General features: G+C 42.2%; 1 protein-coding gene across 8 annotated transcripts in view; it reads right to left on the bottom strand.

Moving 5' to 3' along the window:
- Window positions 1–12,551: 12,551 nt before the first annotated feature.
- LOC121592012 (O-acyltransferase like protein-like) overlaps window positions 12,552–14,747 on the bottom strand; it is a 61,784-nt gene continuing 59,588 nt past the window's right edge. For 5 of the 8 annotated variants that reach the window (XR_006004611.1, XM_041913200.1, XM_041913206.1 and 2 more), the window contains 3 exons: window positions 14,422–14,560; window positions 14,054–14,341; window positions 12,552–13,150 (listed from right to left, as the gene is read on the bottom strand). Coding sequence is in view for 6 of the 8 variants with exons in the window: in XM_041913200.1 (XP_041769134.1) it covers window positions 14,310–14,341; window positions 14,422–14,560 (171 nt within the window). In the remaining 2 variants the exon portion in view is untranslated. The remainder of the gene's footprint in view (window positions 13,151–14,053; window positions 14,342–14,421; window positions 14,561–14,747) is intronic. The other 3 variants (XM_041913202.1, XM_041913204.1, XM_041913208.1) reach the window with 1 other exon arrangement.

The following is a 14,747-nucleotide window of genomic DNA, read 5'->3' as shown; positions in this document are numbered from 1 at the left end:
GCGTTTGTATGGAAAAAACGGATTTTTGAAAAATTCACAAAATTTTATGGCTTGCCGAAAAAAATTCAATTTTTTTTTGTATGGAAAAACGTGTCAACTAAGCACATATTCAGTAGTAGGCAGGGAATTTAGGTTCAACCAGTGAGTTAGAACTGTATATATGGAATCAACGTAGTTGTCTGTTTTGCGGTATGCGCTTGAAATATAATCCTATGATCTTCTATGGACATTACTCTTAGATCATACGATCGAAGCATGCAAACGCTCTGGGCTTCCGGACCTCTGGTATTCCGCATCTTCGGTAGTGTGTTCGTGTATGCATCGTGGAGGAGATTGATGAACCATGAGGTTACGACAGAGCTGCACCACGTTCCGAGCATTCTGATGGTGACGATAGCTTGGACATGTAATGGGGATCCCGGACTCGTGTCCCACCAAGAAAAGATACAACAGCGACCCGTTGTTTGGCACGAGAGGCGGAGGAGCACAGTGAAATCGATAGCTGGATCAGGTGAAATCGGGTGCCTACATCGATGAAGTAGCACCCAGGGACCAAGCATCCTGGTCAAATATTATTGACCGGGTCTTAATACGATGACGTGCTCCAGTGTACAATTTCTTCAACAAGAAAATGAATACGTCCTTGCGTTGTGTTTCTTTTGCGATTAGCTAAGAACTAGAAAAATAATAATACTTACCGGTTGTGTGGAGCTGCTGGGCTATGGAGTCCCTCGCATTTTTTTTAATGGTGTTGTTTTTGTACTCCGGATCCCGGAGGTCCCATAAATAACGGTGCTCTTGTACCAACAAATTCAAATTTTCTTCGTCCACATGTCCATGGCGAACGTGCGATGGCTGAAAAAATATCGCTTGTTATTTCCGCAGGACTCCACACAGCATAACACGGAGCGCAAGCCACCGAGCAAATTGACAAGCGTCAACAAGTCGTCGTATTGTGTTCCTATAGTGGTGGTAAACAAATATGCATCAAAAATAGTGTATAATATCAATGAAACATAGTTTCGAAGCTGTTGATAGTTTAACAGCTGAAGGATTACTGCCATAATATTGGTTTCTTGCGTAATTTGATCGTAAAAAAAATGTATAAATTTGATCGATGAAACTATTGACTAAAGTACTGTCGTCAACCCAAACCCGGAACAGAAAGCTTGATTTGAAGTCAATTTTTCATTCAGTCATACAAGCGAATTTTGCCCGTTATTTGGTAAATTACCTACATAAAATTAATTTCTGATACTTATTTTAGTGAAAACAGTACGATATGTCAAAAATATCCTCGAAAAATTCTAAAACGACCTGTTTTTATTGATTTTGTAATTATAACCACTAAAGGAACATGCCTGTTTTGTGTACAGTAACGGACAATAAGATAGGGCATTTTTTTCAACGCACCATGCACCCGTTGGTACAGGTTTTTGTGTGGTTTGTATTTGTTTGTGTTTGTGTGTGTGTGTGCATGTGTGTGTATGTGTGTGTGTGTGTGTTTGTATGTTTTTATGTGTATGTGTTTATTTGAGAGTGTATTGGTGTGTGTGTTTGTGTCACAACTATGTCGTTTTGGATCGATTTGTAAGTAGTTTTTATTTGTATTTTTGGTTGAGTTTTTGTTGTTATTATCAGGACCACCGCCCTTGAGATCAGTGTTTTTTCGATATATTAACAATCTTACGCTCTACCTTCGCCGTGGTCTTCCTAGGACGTCCGAGTGACGTGCGCGTTTCGGTTGTCCGAAGCGCGTTTGCCACAAAAGTGCGCGATCGTTCCATCACGTATTCGATCGTTTTGCGCTTAATGCCAGCAGCCGACACTCGCTTTATGATATGGCGCTGATAATCGGTACAATGTTTACCTCGATCCATTGTTACAAAAATTGCTTGCATGGACCGTGAAGAACGCACTGGTTAAAAACTTGAACACAACTGATGCCGTGCACTGCCTGCGTTCTGCTTTTATAAGCGATGAATCACATCGTTGTCGAGTAGCGAAAAAAGCGTATGGAGAAAAACTATCAATGAGTAAGCGAGTGAGCGTCTAGCGAGAACAGAATACTGCCGCGCTCATGAAACAAAACGACCATTGAAAAGAACACCTGCGCGCTTGCTCAATGCACACACTAAGCTTTCCATGCGCACACAACGTTCAACGCAGAGATGCACGCAGGCCTTTCAATGGCGTGCACTGGCGAAAAACCTGTGAGGGAATGCCGAGTTCATTGCTATTGTGCGCGTTTCCATTTCGCACCGCTGTCGCATTCACATTCATCAAACAGCACACCTGCGTCCTCGTCCGAGGAACAAGCGCTGCTGTCCATGCAAACCTTAGCTTTTATCCAAGTGTGAACGCAGCTCTCAGGATATGAATTGTCAAACAAATATCAAACTATTATGTTCTGCTAATGATATTGCACTAATTGCACTACATTATGACGCACACTTTGTGTTCGGAGGCGTAATTCGCTGGTTCGTATGGCTGTTTCGTTTCTTCTTGTGTGTGCTTTACCGTTGCTCATCGCTTCAAGAACATTGCTGCTCAAACACACGTCAGTCTGTGGCAAACATTTGGAGGGGGGAAGATGTGTCGGTTTGCTCCAGAAATCGTGTGTGATTTTGGTGTTCTGGATTTGGTTCCATCGCTGTTTGTTTTGGTGAAATTGAAAAGGTAAGAATCATCAACCAATGTAAAAGTGTGAAAGTAAGATGATGCTGATGGTGATTGATGCTTTTCTTTGTTTCTTTTCCTACTTTCATCCATTCATGGCATCGAGCATCGCTGTGGATGTGATCGAATGCGGAATAGTCTAAACGAGGAGCTTTTTGTCAACAATGAGGTAAGTTATGATAACACATACAGCATACGAAAAATGAGGTGTTATCGAATGAGTAATCTTATTCTTGATTTTGATTTTGAGAACCTCTTCATTTACCGTGTGTGTGTGTGTGTGTGTGTGTGTGTGTGTGTGTGTGTGTGTGTGGTGTGTGTGTGTGTGTGTGTGTGTGTGTGTGTGTGTGTGTGTGTGTGTGTGTGTGTGTGTGTGTGGTGTGTGTGTGTGTATGTGTGTGAGTGTGTGTGTGTGTGTGTGTGTGTGTGTGTGTGTGTGTGTGTGAGTGTGTGTGTGAGTGTGTGTGTGTGTGAGTGAGTGTGTGTCTGCGTGGCTATGGATGTTTTTGCCGCTTCGCTTTTACGACATCCTACGGGATCACCTTGCGAAAAACACCATGGGGGAAAGGTGTGTGTGTTTTTTTTCGTGCGTTACTTTTTTTTGTTTTTCAAGAAGAAAAAAAATCTTAGAAAAATTCCTGGGGAAAGGGTGTGTGTGTATGAAAGAATACGCATAGGACAAGAAAGTGAAAAATAAAAGAAAATATTTTGAACGAAGTTCTAAGTGTGTCTGAACTCATTGCAATCCGAAAAAAAAAATGAAAATAAACTCTGAGCTGTTAATTGGTTAATTTTTGACGCTAAACAATATCAAAGTGAAATGTTGCCAGCAATATTCATAGCCCACCTAAGCGCGATGTTTCCGAGCAACAATGTTGCGCGCAATAACATTAGACCGCTGCGTAAGACTAAGCGAGCTGTCTTTCATTTCATTTCATTTCATTTCATTTCATTTATTTAATACAATATCTGCCATCAAGGCTAAATATAATGGACTTAAAACTAATTAAATACTAACAAAAAAACAAAATGATTCATGAAAAACTAAGCCTAACTAACCTAGTCTTGACCTAGCAAAAAAGAAAAGAAAAAAACAAGGGTAGAGCGTAGAGACTATCATAAACTTAACAAAAAAAAAAGAGAGTAATAGAAAACTAAGGAGAATAATTAAAGGGAATTAGAAGAAAAAATACGGTTACGGAAAGAGTTAAGAGAGGAGTCGAAATCAAAGAGATAGTAAAAGTGGTTAAACAATCTGAAACAGGACAGAAGAGGGTCATTGAAAGTATAAAGAGTATGACGTGTTTCAATTGACAGAGGATCACGTGGACGAAGAGAACGAGAGGGAACATACAGCGAGATGGACGAGAGTAAATCAGGAGCATCAGTAGCAGAAAGTAATAAGCCACCAATAAAACAAGCCTGAAACACTTGGCGGCGGAAGCTTAAAGAGTGAAGATTGAATAACTGCAATCGCGTTTCATAGGGAGGTAGTGAGGCAGCACCGAACAAACGACGAAAAGCAATCCTGGTAAAGAGGCGCTGAATGCTTTCAATTCTCGAACAGCCATCAATAGTGGGAGGATTCCAGATGATACTAGCATATTCAAGAATAGGCCTTACCAAAGCACAATAAAGGATTCTTAGGATGCTTTGATCTCTAAAAATAGAGGTAAAACGTAAGATAAACCCAAGGGTTCGGTTTGCTTTTAGTAGCACCTCATCAAGCTGCAGTTTAAAGTTAAGACGACAGTCAAGTATAATACCAAGGTCACGGATGGACATAACACGAGAGAGGGAAGCGCTAGAGAGAGTATAGTTAAATAAAACAGGAGAAAGACAGGGTTTTCAGTCAGTTACAGGGTTTTCCACGATTTATTGGTCGTTTCCTATATTTTTTGGTCGCTTCCCCCATATGTTTTTGGTGTGTTCCCACGATATATGGGTTGGTTCCCAGAATTTTTTGGTTTAATTATATTGACATCCACGAACGAACCAACAATCTCTGAGATATGATGAATAAATCGTAAGACGAGCACAAAAAAATCTGGGAACCGACCAATAAATCGTGGGAATCCCTGTATCCCGAATTTCCGCCATGGCCGACTAAGATATGCATGTCGGTATGATTTAAGTTCTACCTTCGATTTTTATCAATTTCTCCGAAGTTTTCGCGATAAAATGATTAGAATAGAGCTTTTGCATCAAAATGGTCCAGAAAAATTCGATGGGACAACTGACACAGCTGACGGATGTTGGACCAGTTCGAGGACTAGGGTGTTATATCGAAATTCTGCCGAAATTCGCCTGAAATGATCGCCTAGAGTTTTGGTGTCATTTTTTGCCGCTGCGAAGCCAGTGGACGCGATTGTTACTTCCTGATCTGTTTATTCATGTTTCCCAGGTACTATTTCAGTGTTTGGCCGATTGCATCGACCTCCCGGCCCAGCTAACGCAGTAATGTAGCACCTTCTCCCTCTGTCTTCATTTTCAGCTTCTTTTGCAATCTTAACAATAAACTTGGGATTGCTTTCGATGCTTTGATTGCTGCCTAATAGTGCCAAGATATTAGTGACCAAAATGCCGAAATGGGCGTCTACAAACTTCTGCACGGAGTCCATTTTAGACGCTACGGGGTGCCATTCTTAGATCGCACACGTTTCTCAACGAGGTTGGTTCACTTTTTTGGTAAGAGTTCGACTGATAGAGGTGTCAATCTTAAGCGTCTGCTGACTTATTATTATTATTATTATTATTTATTTATTTAATCTTCAACGGGCCGTATGGCCTAATTAAGATGTAACAGTTCAATTGAAAAAAAAAACATAGCAAAAATAAGATTTGCATCGCAATTCACTGCGGCCACGGCAAAAGCCGGAGACGTTCCTTGAAGCACTGAGTTGAGATGTCGAAGTCGAAGCAATCCGAGACAGTGTTGAAGACAGCCGACATGCGGAACATAGGGTCAGACCGACCAGCACTGGAACGGGGTTGAGCGAGCCGTAGAGTTTCTCTAGACCTAAGTGTTCGGGATGGTGCATAGATATCGACTCGATGCAACAAAGGCGATAAGTCGATAGAGCCATTTAGCAATCCAGTGATGAAAGAGCACTGTGCATTGCGTCTTCTAACCGAAAGAGGTTCAAGGCCTAGAAGACGGCACCGCGCAGCATACGGAGTAAGATTATTGCGATCCTGCCAGGAAGTAGGCGTAGGGCATATTGCGTGAGCTTACGTTGAATCGCCTCAAGTCGAGCAATTGAAGAAGCGGTAGTTGGGCTCCAGACTACGCACGAATATTCCAGAACCAAACGAACGATACAGTTGTGGACAGCTTTGATGCACATGGGGTTGCGGAATTCATTAGTTGTCCGGATAACCACGCCAAGTAATTGATTTCCTCTGGCTACAACGTCATCGATATGCTGTTTAAAGTTCAAACTAGAGTCAAGCAGAACGCCCAGGTCTTTGGCATGATTTTGTCGATTAACTGCAGTGCCGTCCATAAAGTAGGTCCCAGTCACTGGGCTCCTGCATCGACTAAAAGACACACAGTATCATTTCTCGATGCAGATAGTCAGTCCATTACGCTTGCACCACGAACAGAAAATTTCGATGCAGGCTTGCAGGAATGTACAATCACCTGTGTTGTGAATAGGCGCAAAAATTTTTGCGTCGTCGGCAAACAGACTGATACTGTCGGGAGGTAAAGCGAGGGTAACATCGTTGATAAACAATATGAAGAGAAGCGGGCCAATATTGCTTCCTTGTGGCACACCCGAGCTGCTGACTATTTCTTTGGACATGTGCTTATCAATTTTCACGATGTATGTGCGATTAATTAGGTAAGACTTAAGCCACTGTACGAGCGAGCTGGGAACTCCTAGCTTATCGAGTTTAGCGAGAAGAATTGCGTGCGGAAGAGAGTCGAATGCTGCTTTCAGATCTATATAAATTGCATCGACTTGAGCTCCGGCATCAATTTGACTAGTGCAATAGGTTACAAATTCAACCAGGTTCGTGGTAGTCGACTTTTTTGGCACGAATCCATGTTGATACGGGCTTAGGTAGCTGCGGCATGCATGTAGCAGATGCTTGTATATTACTAGTTCGAACACCTTGGCAATGGCACACAAAGATGTAATACCCCGGTAGTTGATGGCATCTGTCCTGTCGCCCTTTTTGTAAATAGGAACCATCAAAGATTTCCTCCATGTTTTGGGAAAGTAGCCATTGGCTAGCGATGCATTGAACATTTTTGCAAGGATAGGTGCTACTGTCGTTTGACAGCGTTTCAGCACGGTAGAAGGAATTCCGTCGGGTCCAGGAGCGGAGGAAGGCTTTAGTTGCGCTAGGGCAGATAAAATGATCTCACTGTCGATGAAAGGAGTGCTCATGTTAATTGCGCCAACCGGAGTGTTGACGAGAGCAGCATCAATGGTATCGGTATTATTCGTGGTCGGTGAAAAGCAATCTGCGAAGCGATCCGCGAAGAGATTGCACATTGTACGTAATGGATTTCGGTGTATGCGTGGATTTTGTTTTGCTGTTGTAGAAGCACCAAAACGAGTCAGGCCACCTGCAGAGGTTACGTTGAATTTTACTCAAATATCTGCGATATCGAAACCTGTTATAGCTGCAGCTGCTAAAGAGTGCGTGTCAAAGTAGATCGAGCGAGATCTTTGGCAGCGGCGCGTTTGGTAGTGACGATAAGCAGCTCTTTTTACACGTTTGAGTCGTTTGAGTGTGCGGTCCGCCCAGGGGGGGTTAGGTTTAGGATGCTGAACTGGGACGCATACACCAAAGGCTTGCAGCATGAAGGACGAGAATGAACATACTGCTTCGTCAAGTGAAACAAAATTGGAACAATGAAAGCTATTGTTAAACATTGATATCATGTCGTTCAGTTTCACATAGTCAGTTTTAGCAAAGTTATAACGATGAAATGCGGTTTACGTCGAGCTTTGTCGAGTCGTCGAATTGCGTCGGGTCGACGAGTTAATACGTATATTGAAGTCAAACGCCGGGTGGTAGGAGTCAAGAGGTACAAGCGGAACAACACTTGGAAAGACAGGCGAACACAATTTAGCTGCAGCATTGTTAGCGTAGAGCAGGTTAAGCATGCGTCCGTGCGAATTATTGATGTGATTAAGTTGCACTAATCCGTTAAATTTAAATCCATCCACAAAGGTGCTGTTGGCCAGTGAGCGCGCAGTTGATTCATAGTGCGTGATTGATGAGTATGCTGGCGAGGACGAAGGATCAGCTGTGGACCAGCTTATGCTAGGCTGATTGAAATCGCCAATAACAAACAGCAGATCCGAAGGCTTCAGTGTGAGAGTGAGGCCGCTGATACAATCATGTAGAGAGCGAAGAGTCGATATCTCGGAGCTAAGCTGCGGTGGAATGTATACTACCATGACGTACAGATGTGCGTTATTGCAGGTGACGCGCACACAAATATACTCGAGGGAACGATCACGGGAAGGCAATTCTATCGACTCGTATGCGTTAGAAACGGCTAGCAAAACACCACCACCGCGAGAGCTAGAGCCGCTGAGAGAGCGATCACAGCGGTAAACAGAGAAGTTGTTGTTGAAGAGAAGAGCAGATGGAATGTTGTCAACAAGCCAAGTTTCCGTGAGGGCGATGAGGTCGAAGTCAGCCTCCGATACAGCTAGATGAAATTCTTTTGTTTTAGTACGCAAACCTCTAACGTTTTGATAATAGCAGCTTAAATACTCAGCGGTATACGGTAAGTCAATTGAGCTGCGTTGTCAGAGCATGAGGCTTGGCGTATTTGTTGCGTGCAATGAGCGGAACTTCGTCTAGTTGAGAAAAAAGCGATCGATTGTAGACTGGTGCAGGTGCGGAGATGAAGCGCGGTGGTTTTAGGGCGGTCCAGAAACAAGTGTTGAGTTGGGTGCTTCCAAGGTATCATTCACCGGGGGGTGACACTGTTGTGATGATGTTGTTTCAGGACCAGGTGGAGTAGACGTGCGTGCTGCTAAACGGTGAGTCGTTGTTGGTGTGCGTGTGGTGTAGCGGTGATCAGTACTAGTAGCTGGTGTGCGTGTTGTAAAGCGGTTTCGGGTGGCTATAGGAGATGAGGTTTGGTGGTCGTGTTGACGGGAGGGAAAAAACTCACGTACACCGATACCGACTGGCCAAGTGGAAGGTGTGAGTGCCGCATCTCGAAGGATAGCCGGGACTCTCAGTTTGAATGAAAGCCAATTCATGCTGTCCACACTAACCCCTCTTCTCAGCAGGCAATACGCTATAACGTCATCGGTGGCTAAGCGACGCTTTACAGAAGCGACCACTTGTTCCACAGTGACGGCCGTTGATAAGCGGGATAGGCGGATCCAGATCCTATCTGTGAATGGCTCACGAGGTGCAGCTTGAAGCGGTGATGATAACGGATCGGTTCCCACCAGTTCATGCGGTTGTGTAGGTGCCGGCTGGACGGCAATCGTGGTATTGGTGTATGCGTTTGGCGATGACGCGGCACAAAGGATGTTACCGCGACTGTTTACAATTCTGTTTACACCAGGAGATGCCGAATCCTCGATTAAGCGCCTCCGCTTTCTACCAGTAGCCGGTCGAGGATCAGGATTCCGAATGTGAGGCGTGGATGCAGTTTGAAGGAGGGTAAAACCACTGCGAACTTCGGCGACAATAGGCTCAACGAGCTTGCCGATAGCTGCTACAGCTGAGGTGAGGGCGGCTTGGAAACCGACCTGGGCGCCTATTTCTTTTGTCGAACGGCAGCGCGGATTTTTAGGAATGTTAGTGCAGCCAATGCAGCTCTATTGCAGGTCGACATTCGACAATACTGCGTCAATCAGCTCGGGGGGCAATTTGCCACAGTCGCGGTGGAACGTAGCGTCACAATATGCACAACTGATGATGCAGCCGGTGGCCTCTAGCGGTTCAGCACACGAGAAGCAAATAGCCGCCATCGCGAAATCACGCGTAATCACAGCACAACACTGCTAAGCCGAGCAGGAAAAAACAGCAGGAAACCACAGTTGCGGTGCAACTAAACAATTCGCCAACACGCAACGATGATGTGAAGCAGTTTAATAGTCCGTAGAATAGGCAACAATGCGATGCGACGCAGAAAACACAAGAAAATTACTGAAAAATCACGGGGCGCGACGAAAGTGCGGCCGAACAGTTAAACGTCAAACGTCATTATGGGGTACTACTATCCAAAGTGCGATTACCGTTTTGTTAGTACGGGTGATGATAAACTCATGAATTTGTTCAGTACGTCAATAAGTCTTACAGAATGAAGGAAGTCGTGTATGAAATGTTATATAGAGAAGATACACTAATGTCAGGTAGCAGTAAATGTATTTCAAGTTTTTTTACGACACTGTGATGGGAGAGCATGCAATACAAAGTTTTAGGTATACTGAAATAGGTCCATACATTTTTCTTACGGTAATATATTTTCTGCTATTCGTTCTTCTTAATTTCAGACAAATCAGTTGGTTTCTCTTTTATTTTTTTAGGGATATTTTCAATCGAATTTAAAAGCAAAAATTAACATTTAAAAACCTCCTGTTGTTTTTACTAGAACGACGATTTCGCACTGTTGCTGTTAACGAGTACAACATTGGTCAAAGTGCTTTTTGATAAGGAATCAGTGATCAATTTATCTTATATGGCATTACTTGTCCATAAAGCTTTTTAATAATTACTGAATGCATGTTTGCTTCAATAATTTTAAGCCGTTGAGACTTTTATATCATCCCCAGAATAACGGCAACATTTTTTGCGACGTGGAAGGATGGGATAATCAACAAGCCCACTCCTGGCCCGTGGCAATCGATCATTTACTAAATTTGGCCCTTTGCCATAAAAGTTTGCCGACCGCTGTTATAAAGGATTATTTTAATGGGCGCCCGATGAGACTGAAACCACATGGATATTGGTACCGGGGTAGGATCCGTGCTGTAGCGAAAGTGCTGCTGATGTTGCGTAGTGTTGGGTTCACGATCGTTAAGTAGCGTGCACGTGATGCCGTCACTAAAGACTGCTTCAGTGGAAATAAAGTTATTTGTTGTTGGAGGAACAATCATCAGGTGAGTGCGTAAATTGTCCACAAAAGTTGTTTCGATGTTATTTAGCTCATACGCGAGTAATTTTTCTTTCTTTAGTGCTAGAAAGAAGTGAACCTTTCGAATGCTAGAAGCCAACTTACTTTATTTTCCATTATTGTTATCAACGCTTGATGTGACCGGTTGACAAACCATATCGATATGCATATATGCCACGATCAGCATATCGATACCCTAGTTCTCTAACCCTCCGCATCAGCCGTTTGCCGATGTGCTAACTCGCCTTTCCTTATGTTGTTGACGTCCCCGAAACATAGCTACTGTGTGGAAATATTGTGTAGGCAGGTTTTACAGGTGCGATCGTCAAATCAACTCTAGCTTTTGCTTTTCTTCTACATATTAGCAAAATTACAATGCGTATGACGAGAGGGATCGACGTTCCTCCAAAAAGGCTTATGGATGGCCAGGTGATGGATAGCGATTGGTTCTCTAAACGAATGTGCTCGAGTTCTTTCCTTGTTTGTAGGTGTACACTCTTAAAATTTTTTGCCGAATCTCGGTTAATTTTTGCCGAGATCTGCACAACTGAGATCTCGGCAAAGATCTCGGTTAAATTTCTGTTGCCGACATCTCGGTTAATGTCATTTTGTTTTGACGTTTACGTTTAACCGAGATATTCGGTTAGAACAAATCGAGATTTCGGCAAAATATAAAAACATTTTATTTTTATTTTAGTGATTTTATTTGCGTATCAAATGGGTTTTTTTATGTGATGGAAAGCGTTGGGACAGGCGCCGATTCAACCGCCGGATGGGGCACAGCGTTTGGATGTGGTACCGGTACAGGAAAATGAGCCGGACAAGGAGCGGACACTGGTACAGGCACGGTTCTGTAAAGCGGGCAGAGTGAAACAAGTCTGAGTAAACCCTTTTTAGATTTCATGTGATCGAGTGTTGATACTTACCTCGTGTAGGTGGCCGGAAATGAATCCTGGAGGTCTGAACGGTCTGGCAAAGGTTGAACCAACCGGATTAGCTTCCACATCTGATCCTTAAATAGGGACCTCTCCGAGCGACGCTCTGAAGAGCACCGGTTGCGTGCGCTGATGGAGTTTCCTAGCCCCAACACCGCTTCATACCTGTGCTCGATCGCAGGCTACTGATTCTCTTTTTTCCACGCTGAGAGACTCTTTTTCACTTTTTTTTTACATTTTTTATTTTACATCAATTTCTTCACACTCACTCCGAAAGGTTTTCGTTTCATTAGCACGAAATTAACAGAATGGCGAATGACAGATAGAATACCGAGCCTCGGCTAATCCAAGTAGTAAAGCTGAATTCTCGATTATTTTCACGGATTATCTCGGTGACAGCAGTGTTAACGTATGTGCTCGGCATGTTGTGTTGCCGAGTTTCGGTTCAAATTTTTATTTAACTGATATTTCAGTTTTAAATGGTACTGATTTTCGGCTACTGGGTTTTTTCAACTGACATATCAGCAAGAATCGAAAGAGCCGACGGATTTCGGCAGTTTTTTTAACCGAGGTCGTGAAATATTTTTAAGTGTGTAGGTCTAGAAGGTGTTCGATAGACATATTAATAACCTCGTGCTGCTTATTGACGACTATTCCGTCCAACTGATATAACGAGAGCTCGCCTATCATTTCTACCACCTTCGATTAGAATTATTATTATTATTATTATTATTATTATTTATTTAATCTTCAACGGGCCGTATGGCCTAATTAAGATGTAACAGTTCAATTGAAAAAAAAAACATAGCAAAAATAAGATTTGCATCGCAATTCACTGCGGCCACGGCAAAAGCCGAGGACGTTCCTTGAAGCACTGAGTTGAGATGTCAAAGTCGAAGCAATCCAAGCTAGTTTTGAAGACAGCCCACATGCAGAACATAGGGTCAGATCGACCAGCACTGGAACGGGGTTGAGCGAGCCGTAGAGTTTCTCTAGACCTAAGTGTTCGGGATGGTGCATAGATTGTACATCATTTATCCATACGTCTTATGAGTTTGTTCTGACGACGAATGATTTAACGTTCTATTGCTGGTTCCGCAATTGTTGAAAAGCGAGAAATTTTGGATTGAGTTGTTCAACACGGCTTGGTCGCCTACTCGAAATGCTTCAAATGCACGTGGCTGTTTTGTAAAATTCCATGAAGCTTGTTGTCCTCCAATTAACCTTGGTACACATTCTGATCGATCTTGATTGACTTCACTCATGGAATATACGTATTGATTGAGACTGTTTACCATGTAGCTAATGTTTCCGTTAATGACGTGTGATGTATGGTCCAGGTGAATTCGCCCTTGATGGTACAACACAGGATAGATTTTGACTTTACGGAAGATTCTGGGGCCGAGTTTAGGGGTTTCCAGTAGCAAAACTAAAAAAAAGCAAAAGTTATCTGAAGTTAGTATAAAGATACCATCTACTGTTATCGAATATTAAGGTCATTTTTGTAAACTTTGCGAGATTCTTCCGTTGTAATTGCATGGAATTGTTGCAATGCAATTGTTGTAATTGTAATTAACATTTTTAACTTTAATATTTTTGTATTTTGGTTTTGTGATTTAATCTAGCCCTAGTCTTTTAATAAATCGTTTTATTCATAGGTATTGCTATCTCTGCTTTGTTTTTACAGAGTTTTCCAGGAGTTCTCATAACTGTGAGACACTTTATTGACTCCTTTTTACGTGACATGAACATAATGTAATGGGAATTGGACTCTATAGCACACTTGTTGGACAAATCCAGTTATATTTTCTAAGGAGCCTGTCTAAAAATGGGTGCCATAGAGTCATATTTCCATCATATGAAGTTCACTTTCAATAGGAAAGAATCAAGTAAGTGTCCCACAACTATGAGAACCCCTGGAAAACCCTGTATTGTATAGCAATGTTTGACGGGTTGCGAGGGTTGCGAGTGGTATAATCTGCTCGAAATCCTAAGTTATTTTAAACAATATGTATTTTTTATTAATGTTTTTTTGTTGAAGTGTTATCCTGCCATGCAATTGACACTGCAATTGACGATCGGACGTGCTGTCACAATTCACTACAGCATTTGACAGATAACGCCGAGCGTGCGATTTGGTCCTACGACGGAATATGAAAATAATCGTTCCATCAACAAAAAAATACGATTTTATCTGTGAAACTAATAACGTAGGTTTTGTAAGGATCATTTCAATTATTTTATTGTAAACATATTGAGATCATTCATAAATTGCATTGTAAATGTAATAACACGTCCGATAAAATCACATGCGATGGAGCTCATATATCACCTTAAGCGTCTCGTAAAATCGATTTGAATCGCAATATTCCGGGGAACAAGACCCTAGAATCTTTAGTAATCCAGAGTTGTTGCATAGCGTTGGAGTATCCACCTATGTCGTTTATTTAGTATCTGATATATTTCGTCGATAGAATGTATTATGATTGTTCATACTGTAGTATTGTACTATTTAGTAAAAAGTGATTTTGCTCGAATCAGATATCTATATTGCGATACTGCACTCATTTTTACATTTTATTTCCTGTTTAGAGTTGTTTGATTGGTTTTATCTCGATTACTGTTGAATGTAGAATACAATAAAACAATAATTAGCAAAAAGTTACGAGTCAATGTCACAAGAAATATTTTGTATCTCACCATTCTTCGAACTACTGTTGTTTGCTGATAGCAAAGTAATATATTTGTTTCCGATTTGTACGATGGGTGCTTCTATCGCAAGGTAAAGAAACATTGCGCAAATAAGTGTTAACAGTATGATAGCAGATGTCAACAAAAGCTGAAATAGACATTATTATTGAGGAAGTTGAATTTGAGAAAGTTACTTGAGGAATAAGGTAATTGTTCCAGTGTTGAGCATGCTAGTGAGGCTAGAAACCGTGACCGGTTTCAGAAACTCCTGGGGCAGGCTAAGACCGCAAAGTTGTTGGTAGGAAAAGACAGAGACTGTGGTTAAGATGTAAACT

The sequence above is a fragment of the Anopheles merus genome, chromosome 2L (assembly GCF_017562075.2).
Source record: "Anopheles merus strain MAF chromosome 2L, AmerM5.1, whole genome shotgun sequence".
Classification (NCBI taxonomy): Eukaryota; Metazoa; Arthropoda; class Insecta; order Diptera; family Culicidae; genus Anopheles; species Anopheles merus.
This window is presented reverse-complemented; position numbering and strand designations above follow the sequence as displayed.